Raw genomic sequence first — 23,157 nt, 5'->3', positions numbered from 1 at the left:
TTTCACCCAAAATTAACTTGATTCTCTGACATTTGTGAGAATATTTCCCCCATAAGGGGTTTCTCACACCCTCCTGAACTACAATGAGCCTTTCTGTACAGTATGTGCGTGTCAGAGGACAGGGGCAGGTCAGTGTCTGGTGGAGAGAGGTGAGCTCTGCACGTCTTACATAATCATGCGCTCACAACGCTCTCCCCTGCAGAGGAAATTAATATTTTAATCTCTCAGCTGGAATCAAAGAACAGTCCCCGGCTCTCGCAGGGCAGCGGTTAAATAAGTTATGAGCTGGAGGTTTGTGTGACAACAGGGCTGGACGCACAGTCACAACAACACACAGACACACACTGTGAGGAAGCACAAGCAGCTCCGGGTTTGGCAGCTACTCTCAGATGGGATGTGAGTGATTGACGGCCACTGAAGTTAAAGTGTAAATATCCAAACGACGCCAATTTAGAACCTGAGCAACCTTCTCCATTACGCTCGGAGTGACTCTGCACTTTCGAAAAAGAGACAAATAGAAAGCTTTGCACGGCTGCATATCTCCAAGACATAGAAATTAGGTCACCCAACATCTACACTACTGAGAGCAGGATGCAGTCAGAGCTTTGTGAACAGAGGACGCCACACTGTGGTCGGTCTGAACCATCCCAACAGAGGCTCATGCTCAAAGTGCCACACGGGTTATTCCTCTTAAAAGTAAATTACTGTACTTTTTCCTTCGTATAAAACCGAAAGGATAAGATGCAAGGACAATACAATGTTAAATCAAATGTACATCTGATCAAACATTAGTATGGAAACATTTGGAGACAAGACATTATTTCATAGAGAATATATTGGATAATTGTTAAAAACCTTAATGTTCCAGTGCTTGGTTCAGTTTTTCATAGTCACATATTATTTGTCCATCTCAAAACACAGAACCGTTAATAGTCACAACTCTTCCTCAGTCGGTCGCTCATGAACATTTTTCTTTGACACATTTCAGTTCTTACATTCCATAAAACTTCAACTGCATCATGAGGGAAGAAAAAATAAACATTGTGTCAGAAGATCAAAAACAAGGAATTCGGTTCCTTAAAAGATTTTTAAACACTTTGGTTAAAACGATCACATCCTCTTCGTGTAATGACTCAGTTCTGTTCAAATTCAATTAGTGGGAGCACACAACTGGGATTAAGGCACAATGAATGATCAGTTGCATTAACCAATACCTCAGACATGTTGAAGCGTAGGTTGTGGGGTGTTAAATAAAAAAAAAAAAAAAATCCAACATTTCATATTTCCAGTACCCAGTTACAGATTGTTAGTGGTTATAAAATTAAAATGATATCATTATTAACTTAAATGTGTCGTCTCTGGTCTTTATCTAGTCAGCATTCAGTAAAACATGCTCTATATGACCAGAAACCCAAATCAGTCCCGTGCATGTTATTTACAGTTTAATGGAAAGTTTGATCTCTCCAGCTACAGCTGTACCTCAGAAACTGGAAGTGTCACAGTTACACTTCAATGTAAAACCATTATTAGCATTATTTACAGCACCCTTCACATCTGGCATGAACATGTATCTTGACTCGGGCGGGCGGGGGGGGGGGGGGTTGGACTAACAACCTCAAAAAAACAATAAAGATAAATCAGCTATCACTGAAATGAAATGTGGCGCAAGAGGTAATCGATGCAAGAATAAAAGACACGACAATAAAAGACACGACAGGAACAACATACTTCCTGTTACGACTTTGAATGGGAAATGTAACAGTGACCGTCAAGTTTAAGCTTTGAGGGTGTTTATATTTACTGTTGATACCTTCTTCAAAGAGGCTATGTATTCACCGCAGTCCGTTTGTTAGTTAGTTGGTTGGATTGTAGGCAATATTACACAAAATCAACCAAATTAATATCCAAAAAAAACTTAATTTTCAACATTTTTCCAAGGGAATAATTCCTGGTTCTTGTTGAAAAAAAAAAAAATCTGTCACATTTAGAGGACTGAAATCTACGAGTGTGCGGCCTCTGCAGCGCAAATATTCTAATACCTACCATAGGTAAAAAAGGGCCTCATAGATCTGAACAAATTGAATAAAAGCCAAAATGTAAAGCTAAAACACACTTTTAATTTCAAATCCAGTGTACTCGAGTAAAACATGACTGTCTCAGTACCTACAAGTTAATCCCAGATTCCTTAGGTGCACAGGAAACATTATTGCCTGGGGGAAATGAGCCGTACGTCTTTCTGATGCAGTTTGCTCTAAAGAGGATTCATGTTGATGCCAGGTATTATGGGGGACTTATGATATTGCTATTGGCTAGCTCCAGTGAGTGCTGAGCAACAGTATAATAAAAGATTCATAATTAATAATAATAACAGTTCTAAAAAAGTTAATAAAAAAAAGAATGTCAGATCTATTTTATATATATGAGCTTCTGTCATATATATTTAAAAAAAAAAAACACATAAAAAAAAACTGACCATTTTTACCCTTTTATGTTTTCCTGTATCAAAATAGCTCATGGAATCTGAATGAGGGTTTGTCTGTAAAATGGTGTCGGGGGCGGCGTCTCTCTTGCGTCCACACGGTCAAAGTGTGGAGTTCTGTCCCGCGGCTCACGCTTCAAATACCGCGAGGTCGGGCTTGTCCTGTAGTGTGCTGGAATGTCGGGGGTCTGAAGTCTGCTGCAGGAGTCGATACGAGTGTGCAGCCCAACAAGGCCTCTGGCAATCCCAAGTGCCTTCCTGAGTGAAATCCGTGCATAATAGTGGCAATGACGATGAGTGTGTCAGTGGTCACAGAAACCCACACAGTCCCTACCAGACACATAGTGAGGCCATTGTTCATTGTCCGCGGCCTCCTAGTAGTTGAGGAGCCGCTCCCTCTCTGTGCCGGCGTTGCGCTTGTTAGCGGCGAACACCTTTGCTTTGTTCACCGACGGACCTGCGAATGGAGTCGGAACACAAACACTGCATTAGATCTGCGCTCCAAGCTTTGATGTTTCTCTGTAAATGTGCGACTACACTAAACTATACCGACCGATATAGCTGAGCAGCACGGGGAGGAAGATGAGGCCGTGTGTGGCCCCCAGCAGAACCAGGGCCAGGTACATCCTGAAGTAGAAAACCTGGAAGATCTGCGACTTGGACAGGGCCAGGATTATGATGCCTCCAAACTTTGTGAGCGTGATTCCACTGAATACCTGCAAAGAGGGAACAGTTGAAGAAATATAGAATGTAGAAAATAAAAGCGTTTATTAAACTGCAAATATTTTCAAGCTTTTCCAAAGGGGTCGGGTTTTTGTCATACTTGGGACATGGTACAACCGAGAAGCCGACTCGAAATGAATCCAGACAAATGGGCAGATCCAGGACTTTTTTTTCACCTTGCAAATTTTAATATTTCTACACCAATTTCCTAGGAAATAAGTCATGGAGCTTAATGAAAAAAAATCTGCAATATTTAGGGAATTGATGAGTATGAGTGTGTTTATCTAGGGGAACTTGATTGATTTTAAGAGGACTGTTGTGTTTTGGTAGAGGTGTACGCTGAACAGCCACTCTAGGATTGAGAAAGATTGAAAAATAGACTTACAGAACTGCCCATGTGAGCCAGAGCCTCCTCAGCCCGCTCCACCCTGTTCTTCTTCACGCTGATGGAGAACGCTCGCACGATGTGACTGCAGAACTCCACCGAGATACCACAGGTCTGAAGCAGAGGAGGACAGGGAACAACTCCACATCAGAAACATGGAAATGCTTGCTAACTTGTGCTGAATATTTATGTGTGAGATCAAAGAAAAACTGTCCTGGGTACCGGGTTCTTTAGAACATATTGTAATTCCTGGTATTTAGGGACATGGGGAAATTTGTAGATCAAAGTCCCTGAGGTTAAACAAAGCTAGAGCCAGACAGAACAATGTCACACGAGGACAACAAACCAAAAGACTGGGAAATATGTTAAACGTCTTTCCTCCTTTTGCTTATCTTGTCCTTTTCAATTTACAATATGTTTTCTGAAGTTTTAATAACTTTCGTTAAACCTTGATTGGAAGAATTTTGTTATTGTTGCTTGGATATTACTGAGGTGTTCCACCAGCGTCTTGTTCATTCCACTCACCATGACCAGGTTCACCAGGGAGACAGCGTTGAGGCTGATGCCCCACAGCCACATGACGCCGAACATGTTGACCAGGATCATGGCGATGGTGAGGCAGACGACCACAGCGGACCACAGCTCGAAGCCCAACAAAACCGTGGTCACCACAAATATGGCCGCCAGCGACACGCTCAAGTTCAGGGCCGTGTCGTACGCTATGGTGAGGTACTGCTCGTAGAAAACGTAGAAGATGCTGCAGAGGAGGAAAAAAGGAAGTGAAATAAGATTTAAAGAAAGAAAGTAACATTGTCCGGTGACTTTTTTACATTCACAGAAATTTATGACAAGACTTCACTATCACTTCCTTTTTTTCTCTTGTTGGTTGATATTTATTAATTGAGATACATTTCCGTAGGGACATATATTACCATTTATTGTAAATACACAGTAAATCTAGTTTGGTATCTTTTTAAGACGAACCTTTTCTTTTATATAGGATAAAGTGGCCAGGAAGGTTCATTCAGTGCTTCGGGTCAAACATCAGCTTCGTTGCCATTTACAATGTTTTCCTTGCTGCCTGCTTATCTATGACCTACTTCTCCTCTCTGATGCCCTTGAACTTTGAGTCCTAAACAAACACAACTTCACTATCTCAGCTTGGAAAATCATCCACAGAAAATTGAAAAACATAGAAATTACAGATTAGGAATCATAACATACAGAATATTTAACAAAGATCCAAGAGCAGAGTATGACGACTTACCTGTAGGCAAAAACTTTGTGGTTTATGGACTGACTGATGTTATGAGCCAGATTTCGGGCCATTTTCAAACCATTTATGAAGTCTGGGGAATCCTTCAGGATGGTGTGGTAGGTCATAAAGTAAGTGGCTCCCACGCCTGCGTCATTGGGAAGCAGGTCCACTGCTGTGCCGTAGGCTGCGTGGCCGCTGGAGGAGCAGGAATAGATTGAGAGTTTCTTAACTGTAAAAAGTACTTCTACCATTGTGTCTGTGTGTCATGCATTTTCAATAGAAACCTCAAATGTTGACAGAGATATTAAATTACCCTTTTCCACACTTGACGTTGGGATTATCCGACAGGAACATGGGTAGAAACCGCATGAAGTCTTCACCTTCTGGCCTCTGCTTTCCACTGGGAGTCATGGGCCGACAGTGGACACAGGACGAGTTTACCACTGGAAAACAGAGGAAAGTATTTTCATCCTCTCAATTCAACCAGTTCTTGACAAATACACACAAAAACCATAAAATGAATAAACAATTGAACAAATTCAATAAGAAACAATTAGAAAGTCTGTATAACAAGCTGTAACACATAACTGCTGTACCTGGATTATACTTAAGAAAACTGTAATACATGATACTTAAAAATAATTTGCTCCAACATCTGTTTCACTGCACTTCATGTTGAACATTTGACACAGGTATCATTCATAGCACGTTGACACTGGATAACAAAAAGTACCTGAGGCATTGCAGAAAGCCCCGGTGGAGTTGATGTAACGACAGCAAGTGGACTGAGGCTTCACCCAGTCGAAGTAGTCGTCCAACCAGGAGGACGGTGTGAGGGCTATGGTTGTGCTGGAAAGTGAAAATGGAAGAGATCGTAGATTAGAGTCAATGAACTTTCGACCTTTCATTACCATGTGAACTCACAAGTTTCCAAGATAGTTTAATTTAAATAATTTTCAAGGCACTTCAGGTAGCTAATGTTGGTTATTCATGATCTCATTTGTTTACAGCTCAGACTCACTAGTTGCTGATGAGTGAGGCAGCGTAGACCTGCTGGACCAGAGAGTTGTTGTTGCAGCCCACTCCACCACATACAGCATTCTGACCCTCCAGGCTACTGTAGTCCACACCATCCTCCACCACAAAGTACACCGGAGCTCCAGTGTGGAGATACTCGCCCATGTTCTTAAAGTAGTCCAGCACGTACGAGTCCTGGACGGAGAGACAAACAAAACATCAGATTTGACGACTGTTGTAGAAATGTAATGTTACAGGAATTTATATAATTACACCGCAAGAAATGCAATTGATTTAGCTTCCTGATGACTGACAGGAGCAGTACAAACAAAAAAACTGCAAAGACTTACATCAGGCATGGATAATTTCTGGTCCAGTCCAATCTCCACTTTGTTCATGACAGCAATACTGAAGGAGAGTATTCCAACAAACACTGCCACCTAAAGAAGGAAAGATAATCAGCATGATCATCATATGCAGACCAAAAACAATATTCTACTAAATGAAAAATATGATTCCAACACAATCTATCCACAAGTTAGAGTAATGCACACCAGGAGGAGCTGTGCATTACTGGCCAAGTCTCACTGAGGTACTTACTATGATTGGTCGCACCCACTCTTTGAGGATGAATGGGGCATAGACTTTCTTGAAAAAGCGGAAGAGGAAACCGTCCGTCTTTGCTTCCTGACCTTCTGGCAGCTTCACGCAGCAGATGATGTCAAGTCGGTTCCCCTTTTACACAGAAGAGACAAAACTGGTGAGTGGAACTTTGACTGTGACGAATTTTAAGAGTGACTCATGAAGAGCGAGTCGTCAACTGTGTGTCACTGAGGCCAAATAGTAGGTTTAAACTGAGATCTTAAATTGGGGCTGTTAAATCTGTAGGGAAACCCTGTCACATGACCGACCCCCCCCCCCAGTATCATCGTTTTATGTGTCACCACAGTTTCCCCTCACACTCACCTCCTGTCGTTCTGCGTCCAAGCCGAGGAAGCTGACAAAGCAACTGATCTGCAACAGGAAATCAATAAAAACAGCCAGGCCAGCAAACAGAGAGAAAGTCCTCACTGCAGGCATGTTGGTCAAGGCTCCTGCACGAGAAGAAGAGACAACGATTTCATCAGCATGTGACCAACAAGAAATCACTGACTTTGATTAAAAGGCAACTGTATCAATACTTTCCATTAGAACCCATTTTCTTAATTCAAGAACCACAATCATTCTAAATAGACGTTTAAAGATGAATTCACATTTATTTTCTGTGAATATCTAGAGAAGTCGATTTAATACATGATCCAACTCACCCAGGGAGAAGGCCACCGTCTCAGAGAACGAGGAGAGGAGCATGCTCGGGGCAACGTCCCCAAGGATCCGACCGATCTGCTGGTGAAGCTCCTCGTGTGGCATCCGCTCGTCCCTCTGCGCAGAAATACAGACATCAATCACGTGTTGCAGGTTTAACAAATATATTACTGATAATTCAGATGTATAGCACATAAGCATTAAACCAGATGACAAATAAATGCAAAATTAAGTTTTTACTTCTTCTCACTCCTTTTGGAATATGTAGATTCCTCATCACTGCTTGTAATTATTTTTATTTTTTCCCCACTTGTTTGTATAATTTCTCCTTTTTTACTTTACATGTTTGAAATAAAAAATAAAATAATGAATGGATTATATGATCGTTTAATTGACTGAGGGGCAGAAAACGTTACCTGGTACGTCTGCACTATAATAAAGATGTTGTCCACTCCGACAGCCAGCACCAGGAAGGGAATGACCTCAATTACAATGAGGGTGAGAGGGATACCAGCATAGCTGAAGATCCCCAGTGAGGAGGACACAGAGCTGAGCACAATCAGGATACCAGCTATACCCAAAGAAATCTTTGAGTCCACCTGTGCAGAACAAACAAACAGAGGATGAGTCATGTGCCGTCCCTCAGTTGTTCCCGTTTACATTCAAATGCAGGTAGCTGTCGAGCGTGCCGTGCCGGTTTTGTGTTACGTCACAGGGAGGAAAGGTGAGTGACACAGTAAGAGCTAAACTATTCCAGGAATGAATTATAGTAGCAACACTGAGTCAGGGCTTGGTCTCTCACCATCACTCTCCTGAAGCTGTGGATGTGACCCAGGGCCAGGGAGATGTAGATGAACATAATAACGTAGCTGATCACGATGGTGCTGATGTCACTGTTGCTCTCCCTGTTAATCTCATCCTCAATACTCCTCTCTGCAGTGAACGCTATGGTCAGGTTGGGGCTCGAGAAGTTCTTCATGAAGTTGATGAATCTGAAATGCACACAAACGATCACGGTGATTCAAATGAAATAAAACTACCAATAATAATAGTAACAGATTTTTATTGTTGTTCTTACTCTTTCTCCCACGCCAGAGCTTTGTCCAGCCTGACTGAGTCATTCAGGTAGTTGTTGAGTGGAAAGGTGATCACCAGAGCGGTGGCATTGTTGTAGTTGGTCTCTGTAGTGTGACAAAAGTGCAAAAGTGAGGCAATCGTTTAGGAAATCCTCAGTTAAAATGGCAGTTGGAGCAGAACACACATTCTGCCAGAGAGACGGTCACAGCACAGGCAGAATTCACTGGGAAAATCGGTTTAATCTTTTATACGACAACACAGTTGTAATCTGACTGCTTCCCCAAAGTAAACATATTGTATCACGTAGTAAACATTATTGCCTTCTAGTTTTGTAAATAGAGGTCCAACACTAATTCCTATTTCTCTGCACATCAACAGGTGTTAATCCAGCTCACCATCGTAACCCCCGAGGGCGAGCCATGGGAAGACGGGGCCCCCAAACGTGCCCATACAAGGGTCGTGGAGGGGGGTGGTGTCGTTAAGGGATGCTGGTGCACTGCAGAAAAAAAAGAGAAGCAGACAAAGTTAAAGGTTTGAAGGAGACTCACTCCAATGTCACACAAACAAAGAAACAACACATGACAACCAATGAGGAACTTGTGATGTGCTTCTTTTTTTTAAAAGGAGACACTTTCTATCATTGCTAATTGAAGGAAAGGTATACAAATGTAAATAGATTCTCGTGAACTGCAGGTGTTAATTTAGACACAGATGTGGTTTCCTGTTTTATTGTAACCATTTGTCATTCAACAGATCTTTACTGGGAACAAAAGGAAATTTAAGAATTCGGAACAGAGTACCAACCTACTGGTACATTTTGAAAAGGGAAATTTAAAAAGATTGGAATCACCTGACACAGTAGAGGAAGTGACTGTGATAGTCAGCCCAGACAAAGAACTCATCTCCCTTCCAGTGGTCCAACTGAGCATGGCTGTTCTGGAAGAAGTTGAGGACACTCAGGATGGTGCAGTTGTCATTGTAGGGGTCCAGAGGGGCCAAGCAGATGTCCTTCAGGGTGACGGTTTCATCCTTGTATGGGGCCACGATGGCTTCGATGTCAAGCTGCAAATCCAGCACCTGGTCGTTCACGGTTAGAGACGAATGAAAATAGAAAAAAAGAGAACAGAAAAAATAAGTCATGGTTTCACAATTTCGGCTTCTCCGCATATTTCTTATCTGGTGAGGGTAGCAACACACGTTGGCTCTTATGACAGCAAACTGATCAAAATGAATAATGATGTTACTCCACCTGGTGCAGGATGTCTTTAGCCAGTATGGCATTGAATGGGACGTCCGATCCTCCAAAGTATGGGGAGTAGATGGTAGGTTCGCTGAATGGAGTGGTTATAATGAGCTGCACAGTTCTGAAGAAGGGGCCGAAGTGTTTGTCAAAGTAGTCCTTCTCTTGACGAGCCTGGCTGGTGGGAGCCGACCACAGATCCACGGGGTCGGTGGTGATGCGCATGTAGACCAGCCCACCAGAGGAGGCGACCACGAGCACCAGGCTCCCCAGTATGACCACAGAGGGATGTCGCACGCAGAAGGAACCCCAGGAGCAGAAGAAGATGCGCAGTGCATTCTCGAAGCGTTCCCCCAGACTTTCACAACATGATGCATTGACTAAGGAGAGAAGATCCGGATTTGGTTTCGGCCGTGCAACAATGACAGTTTCTACACCTAAGAAATAAGACGTATAGATGACAGATAGAAACAATTCTCACCTTGGTCAGGATTATCACTGTTGAGAGACAGCGGGTTATTGCTGTCCAGTATGGGGCCATACTCAGACAAGATCCTCCTTCTCCTGTTAACACAAAACAAACAAATTAGGTATTAACTTCAAATGCCAGCAACAAAACCAATATATTATTGTCCTGTTGGTTGGGTGGCTGCAGATTCACCATGAGACACAATTCCCAGCAGAACAAACCACAAGCCCCTTACCTGTAACACCACGCAATCAGTACAGCTCCGAAAAAGATCAGCAGGAAGGCCATGTACGAGATCCACATGATGACGGTCATAGCGTCGATACCAAAGATTGTCCAGGGTGGGGGGAGAGGGGGAGGTACGGGTGTGGGCCCACAGGCGTTGGTGCAGTCCTGACAGGAGCAAGGACCAGAGCCGTCCTCCAAGCCCTCGGTGCAGGCGTATGTCTTGTTGTTCATGGGAGTGTAACCAGACACGGGGACATCTGAAACACAGGATGATTGTTTAACCAATGCGAAAAGTAACAAATTTTGTAGACAGTTGTTAAATTAAAATATTTTCTGCCACAGGCATATGATTAAATGTGAAAAATTACAACAAAAAGGACTTACCTGAGAATATTGGGATGATAGGGAAAGGAGACTGTCCATTGTTGATATCAAACATGTACTGGATCCAGTTGGTAGCGTTACAGTCTTTTGCATCTTTGCCACACAGCAGTGATAAGGCCTTCACGTTGCTGGACGGTGCCTGGACGTCCTTACAGGCGTTATACATGGCTGGAAAAGTTCAATTTCGTTATTTCAACTGAGCATCCTCAAATTGGTTATTTGATGACAATAGCAGTAACTATGACCACGAGTTACCCACAGAATTGCACAACTGAGAGCATGACTTCATGTTAATGGGGGTCAAGGAAGTTTCATCTGCATATGTTGACATGCAAGCCCAATGTGGCTATATTTACTTTTCCTCTAGATTTAGCTTGGAAGCACTGAAAAAAAAAAATTATCCACTCCTGGATGTGAACTCACCGCTAGCAAATCTTTGTCCAATGTAATACTGCACTTCAATTACACTGGTGTTGTTGATCTTAGAGGCATCCATGAACTGACTTTGGTGGGGGCTGCACGTCAGCTCACAGAAGAGGTTCATCAGGTTGAAGAAACAGGCGGGACACCTAAGCACAGAGGCAGTGAGCGTCAGGAGCAGGCTTTTTAAAAAGACACAGACTGTTGCAAAACATCCACATAAAAGTTCACATTTAAAAGTGTAACACAGCGGCAAACAAGGTAATACAAAAATGTGGGGGGGGGGGGGGAATTTAAATCTATAAAGATTAGATATCAACATGCCAACCTCTGCAAAGCAGAATACAGTCTCTCTCTAACCAATGATTTAAGCACATGCAAAACTTAGACTTAAGACTGTGTAGTAAGATTTAAGCAGTAGATTGCTCACTCTGCGTTTATAAAGCGTGTCATGTGCTTTAATGTTATAACCGTAGTGCGTACCGAGACAAGAACTGCAGGGGCAGCTGGAGACTCCTTTTGAGAGTTTGCAACTGTTCCACATTGCAGCAGAGGCTTCGGTTTTCATAGTCATATCCAGGACAAAGTTCCTGCACGCAAACACAGAAAGGAATGACATCAGGTTGATACTCATTTATAGACTTGTTTTTACCACTGGAGAGCAGGAGTATGTTACAAAAAGATTGGTTTCAGCAACAAAAACATCAGTAAAGAGCATTTAGAAACATACCGTGAGAAGTTCGAACCCCTCAGACTTTAGAGGGAGGGGAGGACCAGTGTAGTTACAGTTGTACTTTTTCCCCGGCACCTGTTCGGACTCCCCACACTCCCCATACCAGACACAGTGCTGTGCCTCAACCTGACGATGGGACAAGAAGAACACGACGATGAATTCTGTGGTGTGTTCAAAGAGCAAATTCATTTTTACAACATTTGTTTGCTGCAGGTTTCTGCAGGTTTCTCCAAAGAGAGACAAGGTCTTACCAACAAATTAAAGACAGGTAGTCAAAACACAGTGGAGCATGTGACTGTTTAGAGGACCATAACTATTTTACCATGAAGCTGTTCCCTTTACCTTAACCTTTTTTTGTTGGCATGGTTAAACCTCTGGTAATGTTTCCTTTCCTGTATTTCAAGTGTCTTGTACTTTGAATGTCAGAAAAGAAAATTTCACTTCTGCAAAAGTACTCCTTTGCATAACAGAGAAGCCTTCTGTTAGTTCTTTTATCATCACTCTGTTATCTTGAGTGTTTCTTTGATTATTTTTTATTGTGTCAGTTGTTATTAATGCTCCATTCGGATATATTCAATAAAATACAAAAACATACCTTTACCATAAATGCTTAATGGATTTAATCACTATTTTTACAGAGGCAGTTCAAGTTTTCCATTTAAATGTCTATTCAGCATCAGAGCTCTCACATGCTCTTTGTTGGGGGGGGGGGGGGGAGAACTTAGGGAAGTTGATTCACTTACTCCACAAACTGTTCCATGAATAAACCCAGTGTCACACCATGTCCTACTTGGGCCTTGTGTGTGTGACTGAGTTCAACGGCAGCATTCAAACGTCATCACTTCTTCAGTCTGACTTGTCTGCAGCTGCAGACGAGCCCGATTCTCTAAATCCACAAACTATTTGTTTACTTAGATTGAGATCCAGAAACCTGCGAGGTTTGTTTGAAACCTGATGCACGACCCCCGACCACAACAAAATAACCTGGCAATAAACAAATCTTCCTGGTAAATCCCTAAAGACCAAACACATCCTATATTTTATGTCGTCCCACTTTCATGTTGTTTTCACCAGGGTGTCTTATCTCCAACTGTTAATGATTAATCAGATCCTGGAGAGATGCTGCAGTATTGCTTTAAAGCAGTTTCATGCATTTCAGTGGACTGACCTGATTATCCCATGAATACAGGTGAAAACAATGAAAGAGGGTGAGAGGACAGTCTGTGATTAAATAATGCTCAACCAACTTCATATGATTAAATCAAATCTATTTGTATTACACCTTCATGCCCATAATTTCTTTAATTTTGTGTTCAGCAATATTATAAAATACACACCCAAATGATGTAGTTGTCCTTTCTCTTGTTATGCATTTGTATTATTACTATTTAAGTAATTAGGTCCCTAAAAACTGACTTGTTCTTATTGTTTAGGGGTTGTTGTTTGTTTGCTTCCTTACTTTTTTGGGATCCCTAATTTGAAATGTCATTGTATTAATCTGCTTATTATCAACGAGGTAGTGTTTCCTTATTTTTATTTGCTGTTTTGAAACGTGCTATACAAATAACATCATGAATCATGTTATTACGTTAATTCTTTGTCCCTTAATACAGACGTTTACTCAGTCGAGCCTCCTTCGTTCTTCACGGAGTTAAAAACCTCAAACTCGAAGTGACTTCTACACCTTTACAAAAGCATAACATGGCCATCAAGGGACAGGAAGAGAAGATCTTCAACCCTCCTCTCGAACGTCTGCTCGACAACTTGCTAACGTTGCAGAACTAACATCACATCCAGTTGCAAGCAGATTAAAAAAGGTGCTGATCAACACATCAGATGGAAAACGCTGTTCGACGTGCACTTTGTTTTTACTTTACGTCTTTTTCCTCATGTGAATACCAAAGCTAGCCGTGTGTGTCCGTGCTGCGAGGTTCGTCCAGTATCCGTATTCCATGCACAGCAGGCACTTCTGTCCGAGCCGCTGTTAAAGCCCATTAGCGGCTCACGCTGTTATTTAAACCTGGATGTAAACAGTGGGGCTCTTTAATAGCTGAGCTAGCAGTTTTGCTAGCCGCCTCAACATTAGCAAAACCTGAGCCGCGCGCTGAGTCACGTTTGATTCACGAGAACAGGGACGTTAAGAGTCTCACTCACCCATCGTAGACATTCCTGAGACAGGAGGACAGTGAAGACGAGGAGACACAGAGTGCGTCTGCTGTGTGGGAGCCACATGCCGCCGGCGGAAGGGTTCGAATCCGAGTGACAGCGGAGCCCGAGTTTCACATATGTTGTGGATGCTTTCTTCTTCTGCGGATCGTTTGACGGCGTCGGAGACAAACTGTTCCCTCGGTGCTGCCACCAAGCGTCCTCCCTGGTACACTGCATCTATACATAATACCAGGAAACGCTTTGTGTAAATTTAAGTCGCTGAAAACGAGTTATATTAACCAGCTTCTTGTCTCATGATAATATCTTATTGCATTTATTTATAAGGTTTGTTAGTTAAATAAAAAGAAAGTACACAAAATCTGATTTAGCATATTATTCCAAAAGGAGTGAGAAGAAGTCCAAACTTATATCAGACTTTGTGGGGGGAAAAGTGTGGATAGATTTTTGATTTCGCCCATTGGACCCTAATGGGACAACGTTTCTGTCCCAAAGCTGACTGTTAACCCTTATTTTAGTTATAAACATAACAAATGTTAGGTATTACCGTGTTATATTATTTCTGATCCTCCTGAGAGCCTTGAATATGAAGCATATACCAAATCAAATCCATTTTCCCCCTTTTTTTTCTGTTTTAATTGTGTTCCTTTCTGTTTTTATATGGCCTAGTACACAAGTCATTTTATCTTAAACTTCATTGAAGTATTTCAAACTTTCTACAATGGTTTCAGGATTTAATTCTACCTTATCAAAATGAAGTTGCTTATTTCTTATTACTTTCCTCACTCTTGAATCAAATTGCATTCATGTCATAGTAACAATGGCAAAACAACAGCCACAAATCCTTTTACCACTCATCACATTTCATGCGCTAGAATGAAATGAGCCAGCACAATGACACAGCCTCCTCTTCAAACATGGACGTGATTAACAATCAATGCATCTTTTTAGCTGTTGTCATGTTTTCATGTGAAGACGTCCTGCTGGTCTCTGTCCCTGTTAATCATTCGTTTCTCTAAATAAAGTACAAGGAAACTATCAATCAGTCAAATCTGATCAAAGCTCCTCAGCCTTGATCAATCAGATCAGCCGAGTGTTTCAGTGTCAGTTCCTCTATTTAATCCTTCCCAACTTTCAGTATTGATTTAGCCCCAAATATTTGTATTTATGATATGAAATAGATATGGTTTTAATCTAGGTTTTTTACATTTGAATTCAAAAGTATTTAAGCTTAAATTTACGGCTTTTAATCCTTTAACAAATCATATTTAACCTTATGGTAAAATATAACAATTTGTTGTTAAAACTATTATTTAAACATTTCTACAACAATGTTAAATAACCCCAATCAGTGACATTCAAACCCCCAAATTCTGATCCTAACATAAATGTAATCATTTTAAACCATTTTATTTAAAGTTGTGTCCTCTTAAAAATGAGTTTTGTTATGTTTAGGAAACTGATTGAAACAAGAATTAGGATTTAAACACTATAATAGGCATTATTAAACTTACTTTGATCAGTTTTCATTAACTATTACTGTTTAACTACTTCTGCTCGTCACCGGCGGACAAACAAACTGAAGGATCAGAGAGGATTCCCACGTCAATCTGCTGATTATCTGCTTATCCATCAAACTGTTTCTTGAAGTGCTGAAAACATCAAGATAAAAAAAGAGAAAGACTGAGTCAATGAGTGAATCATCGGGCTCTCTCTCCTTCTTCCTCATCTCTGTACTTCTCATCACTTGTTTCCGCTGTGAGGGAAAGACAAAGCAAACAGACAAGATGTGTTTCCATAGAAAAAAAAGATTTATTCATATTCACTTCTGAATGAAATAATTACAATTCAGGAACAAGTGCATATTCACGTATGATGTGACAAAATGGTGTACTGATAGTATAAATTATAGGTGACTTTTTTATGGGGGTATATTACAGCAATATCCACTGTTTTCTGTACATGTACCTGTGTAAAATCTGCAAAAGTAGGTCTACAGGCTGCTACAAGAGGAGATTCCTTTAAAACTAGGAATGATATTCGCAAAGTTCCATCTCTTGCAGGACTACAAAACTTTAAAGCTTTAGGGGCAGGTTCACAGAGACGGTCTCAACACCCTGAATGAAACAACAGTCTAAACAAAAAGAACAAACACAGAGAAGGACAAGTCTCCTGGGAATGAAAAGTTCGACCGACACATCAGAAACATCCTGAGCTTCTGATGTGACACAGAGTCATTCAAACAGACGCTAAGATACATCGTGTTTACAAGGAAATACCACTAGTAATGGCAGTTGGTTAAAAATTCAAACAAGTCGCTCACGTGATTCTAGGACAGTTCAACCAGCATTTTAAACAAGTGGAAACACACACACACACACACACACACACAAAAATAAAACCTCTATGGGAACACATCTGGACCTACTGGAGCCCCCCCCCCCCCCCCCCGTTTTTTAAGTTTATGGTCGCCGAGTCGACTGTAAAAACTTGACAACCTCCTTAAAGTCAGGAGTGTTAAAAATAAACGATTGGAAGGAAATGATCAGTGACAGGGCAGGAAGAACAGTTTCCTGTGTGAGCGGAGGAAGACTCCACGCTCACACACAGCCCGGAGTGTAGAGAACTTTGTGGGTCCACACAAATACGCTTCACTCAAGAGCGCTTCAGCTACAAAACAGACCCGCCGGAGTGTGACCACAAACATTTACCATCACATTCTCTACATTGTTGCTGTGGTAACACACAGGAACACACACACACACACAAACACACAGTTGGTTTGCATTGACTTCCATTCATTGTTGACAGCCTCCCCGAAAATCTTATCCCTAAACTTAATGAATTTGATCCTTTTATCATTGCTGTTATTTATTATGAATCATTATTTTTGACAAATCTTCATATTAACATTTCCCACCTTTTTTAAATTTACAGCCATAGGATAGGTCTGGAGAATGTTTACAAGCTTCACCACCTGTGTCTATGCTTTTTTAAATCATCTCTTATTTTATTTATTTCATCCTTATATGATGGGATTTGAACCAATTGATTATGGTTTCAATGAGGGACATTGTAAGTCTTATAAACATTCACGGACTTCGCATGTCCCAGTGTTGTGTTCAAACCCCAAGTTAACCCTAACCACGACCATACAGAGGCAACAAAATCAAACACACACTCACACACACACACACAGAACTGTCTTAGAGCAGAAAGGTTAACATGTTTCAATGATATCATTCACCAGTATTCCCACTAGACAATAATTTCCATAAGTTGTGACGTCTTGCCTCCTCGTTGACTCATCCTCCAGGAGGAGAGTTGTCAGGCCCCCAGGCCCCCGAGGGCCCCACCAGTCAAAGGCTTCACATCAGTGTCGACCGAGCGCCCCACCGTGTGTGTGCGTCAACCCTTTCTATTCGGACTCATCAATACTCCTTTGATGATTGTGATTCTGTGACGCACGTACCTTAAGTTGTGTTTAGGGCTCAGCTGCCATTTTCTGTCCTTCCGCCTCCCAAAGAAATTCAGGCACTTACCTCCTCCACCGACACATTAGGATCACATGCAGCATCTTTCACTTCTGACACATTGGAAAGAGATTATCACTTTCTACCAGCTCAGGTCAACTGAGTCACGTGTGCTCTCGGCTCTCGTCCAGCTTTCACCGAGTAAAAATCACTTATCGTTTGATTTGTGAGGAAAAAAGCTCTTTGGAATGAGACGGGGTTTTTATAAGACAGTTACGACAGCATGCAAACAACACGGGAAAGCTGCACAGTGTCACCTGACTTCATGGGACAGGGTACTACACATATGATAGTTGATGGTACCACTCAGGTGTGCCTCTCCAGCCCGGACATTTCAGGAAAGAAAGGAAAGTGTCTTGTGTTTTTTTATCCATCACGCCGTCAGTCTGGACCCAGGTACTCTGCGTTCTCCGCTGCCGGGATGTGCCCGTTGGCGTGGCTCTTGAAGAACGGGTTGAAATCCTGCTGGTAGTCAGGGTTGTCTATGCTGTGCTGGGGGCGGAATTTCTGAATGCAGTGGGCCGTGCCGTTGGAGGTGAGCGGGAGGACGGTGCGGGGGGCGAGGTCGTTCAGGTACTCGGGCCCGTTGTCGCTGTTCTTAAAGCAGTTCAGGTACTCTGTCTCCGTGTCGTCTGAGGAGATGGTGGGGAGGAGCGTGCGAGGCGGACCCGGGTGCTTGTAGATGGGATTCATCACATCCGAGACTCCGTTCTGGTTCATGTAGTCTGTAAGGAAGGAGGGCCGAGTGAATATGTTGGTTGTCTGTAAAACATACTGGCCTATAATGATGTGTTGGCACGATTGAATTACTTTTGAGGGCATTTTTTATATTATTATATAAAGGGATAGGGATGTGGAATAAAGACAAGTTGTCGCTTTAGCCTCAACGCCACCAGGGGGCTCCAAGTTTCACATTTACATTTTCTACATATTATTACATGACTCCCCATCTTTACACTAAGCTCCAAGTTTGTGAATAGATTTCCAATGTTCCAGAATTGAGCTTTTTTGTTTTGTTTGCTTTATTATAAATAAAATTCATCCTGTGGTGCTGCATTGGTGAGCAAGTTTAATAAAAAATTTAACTTTACTCAAGTGATGCATTCACTGGTGTAATAACTTAGGTGTTTTACAGTTGGCTGAATTAATACGTTGGGTTTATGAGTAACATTTTTGATAAATGATCTAAAATGATCTAAGATGATCTAAAAATGTTTTATATTGTACCTATTATATTTGTATTTCCCTTTTCTTGTTATTTTCTTAAATGTGTGTATTGAATCTTATTGATGAGTGAAACAAACTACTTCCACACATGGGAGTCTGGAGCCTCCTGTTTGCTCCTTAGAGCCTAATAAAGTTGCTTTATTATACACTGATGGTTCTAACGTGTTTTTGGTGTTCTGATGGTCACAGGTGCAGCCCTATAGTGTCGCCACTGTTTATTTTAAATCCTGCCTCTGTAACCACAGTGTTGTGAAAGCAGTGAGAATAAGTGGAGCAGCATGCTTCTTGTCCACTAGATGTCTCCATTCCTCTCTGAATCACACTGAGACACCATAGAGTAGTGTCACTGGTATTTACTGGAGTGACATTAGAAAAGAAAAAGCCACCGGGGGCTGTGGAAGTCGGAGTATGCTCACCTGGCGCCGGCAGGAAGGCGTCGTCTAAAAATGTGTCTGTGGGGTCGGGGATGTACCGGAGCACCAGGCTTCCGTCCCGGCTCGGAAACCCGCTCTGTGACAGAGGACAGAGGGGTTTAGAGCAAACAACACACGTTATTCAAAGTAAAGTTCACAGAGTGTTTATTTAATGTGCAGTGACAAAGTTAAAGGATTTTCACACACCAGTAAACCGGTTCTGCTGTTGCACGTTCCAAAGCTGCTGTTGAGGCTCTGCAAAGGGGAAAATGTAAAACCTGGGTCAGTGTTTCTTGATGTGAATGCACAGCAGTGAATTTAATGAGCCAATGTTATCAATACAGGAGACATCAAGAGACGGGGGGGGGGGGGGTTACATATTATCAAACAGGCCTTTTCAGAGCAATGCACAACGATGTGCTCTGTTTTGATTTTTGTCATCTTTCTGTTATTTATAGCCGGTTTGACGTGTGCGTAATTCTTCTGGTAATTGAGATTTATTTTAAAGCCTCTCTGGAGACAATAAGTTTCCTCTGAACGGTGATAGTAACGTTTTTTCTTCTTTATGGCGCCCGAGGAGCCGCAGCTGTCATCTCGGTACAAGCTGATGAGGATCCACATAAACGTCGAGAGCAGCAGATTCATATTCACTCAGGCAAACTGACAGGCTTTGCTGTGTCCGTCAGACTTCTGCGACGGAGGACTGTGAGCGGCGTTTAAAACCGGGCGAGCCGAGCGAAGAAAGCGAGCGAAGTGACAGCCGTGGCAATGCAATTACTTTCAACAAGAAAAGGAAATTAAACACGCTGAAGGAGCCGCACGACCCTTGGCGGGCCCATGCCCCAACAGTGATATTACAAAAGCAGGCTTGTGCTGAGGAAGATTTCACCAAGTTCGCCTGCAAAGGTAATTAAACTTGAAAGGTTGACCAGGCTGTTTTTCGAGGCCCGGCCAACAGTCCCAGGTACGCGAGCCCAGGCCCACGCTTTGGCCTTCGCTGAACCTGAGGTAGAGGAGTTCACCGTCTCCGGCTCTCATCAATCACAGGGCACCTGGGAGGAAGCGTGGGAGCGCGGACGATGATGAGGACGAGTGGGCAGGGGGGGGGGTCGGGAAGAGGAGGAACGGTCCCCGCGGTGAGAGTTAAACCCAACGGGGGCAAGTGGGGTGAGAGGGGTTCAGGCCAGGTACGATCAGCCATTCTCATGAACTGAACTCAACCGTCCTCACTCTCCTTTACTGTGTGACCGCTCACGTTCACTTTAGCAGCTGTTGGTTCAAGGTGATTGCTACGAATAATAAAAAAGAAAAAGAAAAAGAAAAAGAATCTGACTCTGCGTTTGTTTCCGTTCTGACTCACAGGGTAATGATTTATGCAGAGATCCCATTTCCCAGAACAAGGTTAAAATAGAACACAATGAAATGTTCAGTTGACGGCATGTTGGGTGAAGGGGGCGCTGCTCTGGGGTCTGCTGCTAATTCTGAATCAATTAACGCTGCTTTCATTCAGGGGGGGGGAATGTTGGCCCTGCCTCCAGAACACATGGTTTCCCTCTCTCCGTGTTTATAAAGACGAAGTCCGTGTGATTGAATCTGGCACGTGTGTATGTGTTTGTGTGTGTGTGTGTTTGTGTGTGTGTAGTCAAGGCACCTGAGCCTCACCTCATGCACCCGTTCACCTTTGTTCCCTCAGCTCTGCAGCAGCTTAAAGTTCACAGCATAATGACCGTGACGATATTCCTACTCTCTGGATCTTTATGATTAGAGGCACATGTGGTGAACCTGGTCGGCAGCTGCTACAGTTTAAACGTAACTAATTGTACAATAGAATTTTCTAATATATATATATATATATATATATATATAGTGGGTCTTTTGTTCATGTGAAAGAACTGAATACTTTCTGTTATTTCATTTAGTTTTCTTCTCTTTTATTGTCGTCATAGGCCGTTTTCAGGCCTGAACTTTGTCTTTCACACATGAAGAACCCAGCAGGAGATTCTCTGAGTGTTCACATCGACAGGAGCATGTCCTGAACATTGAGGCGAGGGGGGGGAGGATGATATGAGCCGAGGGCACAGACACACGCGACCTCTTTCATGTCACTTACCGAGGAGTGCAGCATCGGCCTGGTGAACTTGCTCGGGCTGCTGAAGAAGCCGTGTTGCGGCACCAGGTACTCGTCTGCGTCCACAGCGTCCTCCATGTCCTCCCCGCTGATCAGGCTGCGGTACAACCGGGTGTCGGACGGACTCGGCAGGTGCATGCGGTCATCCCCCTGGAAGAGGCCGAGAATTCAACTCTTCAGCTCTATGCATCTCATGAGTTACAGAAATTCAGTTGCAGTCTTTTTAAAGTCAAATTATACCTGAATGACAAGATACCGTGAAGGATCCCGAGCCATCTTCGTAAACTCGGCTATTAGTTCCCGGAAGCGAGGTCGGCTGTCGGCATCAATCATCCAACCTGGACACACGCACACACACCAGCAGGAAGATGGAGATGAGTTGACTTGATAAAATGAACTATTGGGAACTATTTAGTTTGTTTGACGTTTTTGCCAGGAAATTTATTTTTGATCGTGATAACTGCTGATTCATTTCTGTTGAACACCAATCAAATGACTAATAATACACTTCTATATGAGTAACAGACACTAGTAACTGTACTGATGTTTGTATATAGAAATACTCATTGCACAATAACTGTACAACAAGACCCTGCGGTTTGTACGCCTCCACCAACCAGTGCAGTTTCAGCCTACAAACATTTTCTCTCACGTAGGGTCACCGTGACCAGGAACATGGATTTGTTTTTTAGGGAGGTTTCCCACTGAGCTTACATTTCACCATGATCATGTAGACGTCGATGGTGCAGATCGGTGGCTGGGGCAGTCGCTCCCCTTTCTCCAGGACTGCAGCGATTTCACAGGCCGGAATCCCGTCGTACGGTTTGTTCCCGAAAGTCATCAGCTCCCAAACGGTCACACCTGCAGACAGAGGGGAGAGTTAGCAACACGTCCGTCTAGATGAGCTGCTGTTCCACCTCGTTCAACCTCCCCATCACAGAGAAGAAGTGAGAGAGGCAGAATGTGAGCCTCCTCAGATCCACACTGTCATGTTGACAAATTGGCTCTTCCTGCGAGAAGTGGGAGTTTGCAGGGATGCTTCTCATCATCATCGCTGGAGGAAGTGAAGAAAGGGAAAAGGAGGAAAGGAAGCTGCCAGGGTCAGTTGATGCTTTCGCCATACTGAGCGGAAGGCACGATCAAAAACCTCGAGAAAAGAGCTGCGCTGTGTTTGGTTTGGTGTGTGTGTGAGTGTGTGTGTGTGTGTGTGTGTAGGCTTGTGTGCATACAGTTTGTGAAGCTGTTTATGTGGGTGGAGGTAACAATCTCTTCTGACGTGGTATTGTCCATCTGGGACTGCTGGTGTGTAGGCGTGTTCTACCTGAGTGCTAAACTCGCAGATGCTAACAAGATATTCTCTCCTTTCGCAAAAATATTGACAAGCCTTATTAGATCCAACAACAACATCCTTTCCGGAGCCTCAGAACCACTGTCCTCTCCGTGTCTCACTCGCTGCTAAAACACTTTATTTAGCGAGGAATAAATATTTCTCCTGCGAGACTGTCGCCACCGCTCAGGAGTACAGAGGCCCAGCTGTTTTACATATCCAACGTTTCACAAGGATTCAGGTTCAGTGTGGGACATGGTGAGCAGGGTTCACGCTGAGTTAGAGGCTGAGGATGTATTGAAAACCTAAAGGAGAAGCTTACCGAAGCTCCACACATCACTCTGGTGCGTGTACGTCCTGTTCAGGATCGATTCAAGAGCCATCCATTTTATCGGGACCTGTGAAACGAGAGTTTAAAAAGTCAAAAAGTGCGGAAAACCAAAATAAACTTTATTTTTAATTCAATTTTTTACAGAGTGAAGAACAGACGCTTCTCCCCTTTGTGCAAGTCAGTGAATTCTAAGGTCAGAAAGTTAGGCAGTGTTGCTTAAAAAAAGTTTATCCAACATGCTTAGTCGGTTTCTTTTCTTCTTTCTTGAGTTTGCAGTTCACAGGAGACGAGAAGCAGGGCGCTGTCATCACACA

At 42.8% G+C, this 23,157-nt stretch overlaps 2 protein-coding genes across 2 annotated transcripts in view; both read right to left on the bottom strand.

The window, feature by feature from the left end:
• Positions 1-817: 817 nt before the first annotated feature.
• npc1 (Niemann-Pick disease, type C1) lies at positions 818-14,022 on the bottom strand. Its single transcript, XM_053437239.1, has 25 exons — positions 13,873-14,022; positions 11,716-11,844; positions 11,469-11,575; positions 10,989-11,134; positions 10,566-10,733; positions 10,189-10,438; positions 9,966-10,048; positions 9,494-9,864; positions 9,095-9,321; positions 8,640-8,740; positions 8,246-8,348; positions 7,970-8,159; positions 7,584-7,766; positions 7,170-7,284; positions 6,829-6,956; positions 6,463-6,597; positions 6,213-6,302; positions 5,867-6,057; positions 5,579-5,694; positions 5,159-5,288; positions 4,855-5,040; positions 4,113-4,344; positions 3,588-3,701; positions 3,033-3,195; positions 818-2,936 (listed from the first exon to the last, which is right to left on the bottom strand). The coding sequence occupies exons 1-25, from the start codon at positions 13,948-13,950 to the stop codon at positions 2,854-2,856; spliced, it is 3,819 nt and encodes a 1,272-aa protein (XP_053293214.1). The 5' UTR covers positions 13,951-14,022; the 3' UTR covers positions 818-2,853.
• Positions 14,023-15,676: 1,654 nt separating this feature from the next.
• Positions 15,677-23,157, bottom strand: part of egfra (epidermal growth factor receptor a (erythroblastic leukemia viral (v-erb-b) oncogene homolog, avian)) — a 40,210-nt gene continuing 32,729 nt past the window's right edge. Inside the window, exons 22-28 of the mRNA XM_053437237.1 lie at positions 22,835-22,910; positions 21,900-22,046; positions 21,426-21,523; positions 21,168-21,335; positions 19,265-19,312; positions 19,061-19,154; positions 15,677-18,142 (exon numbers count right to left, since the gene is read on the bottom strand). Of these exons, the coding sequence (XP_053293212.1) occupies positions 17,799-18,142; positions 19,061-19,154; positions 19,265-19,312; positions 21,168-21,335; positions 21,426-21,523; positions 21,900-22,046; positions 22,835-22,910 (975 nt within the window). The 3' untranslated portion in view covers positions 15,677-17,798. The remainder of the gene's footprint in view (positions 18,143-19,060; positions 19,155-19,264; positions 19,313-21,167; positions 21,336-21,425; positions 21,524-21,899; positions 22,047-22,834; positions 22,911-23,157) is intronic.

This window comes from Pleuronectes platessa, chromosome 13 (genome assembly GCF_947347685.1).
Source record: "Pleuronectes platessa chromosome 13, fPlePla1.1, whole genome shotgun sequence".
Classification (NCBI taxonomy): domain Eukaryota; kingdom Metazoa; phylum Chordata; class Actinopteri; order Pleuronectiformes; family Pleuronectidae; genus Pleuronectes; species Pleuronectes platessa.
Note: the sequence above shows the minus strand (reverse complement) of the source record. Positions and strands in the feature narration are given on the sequence as shown.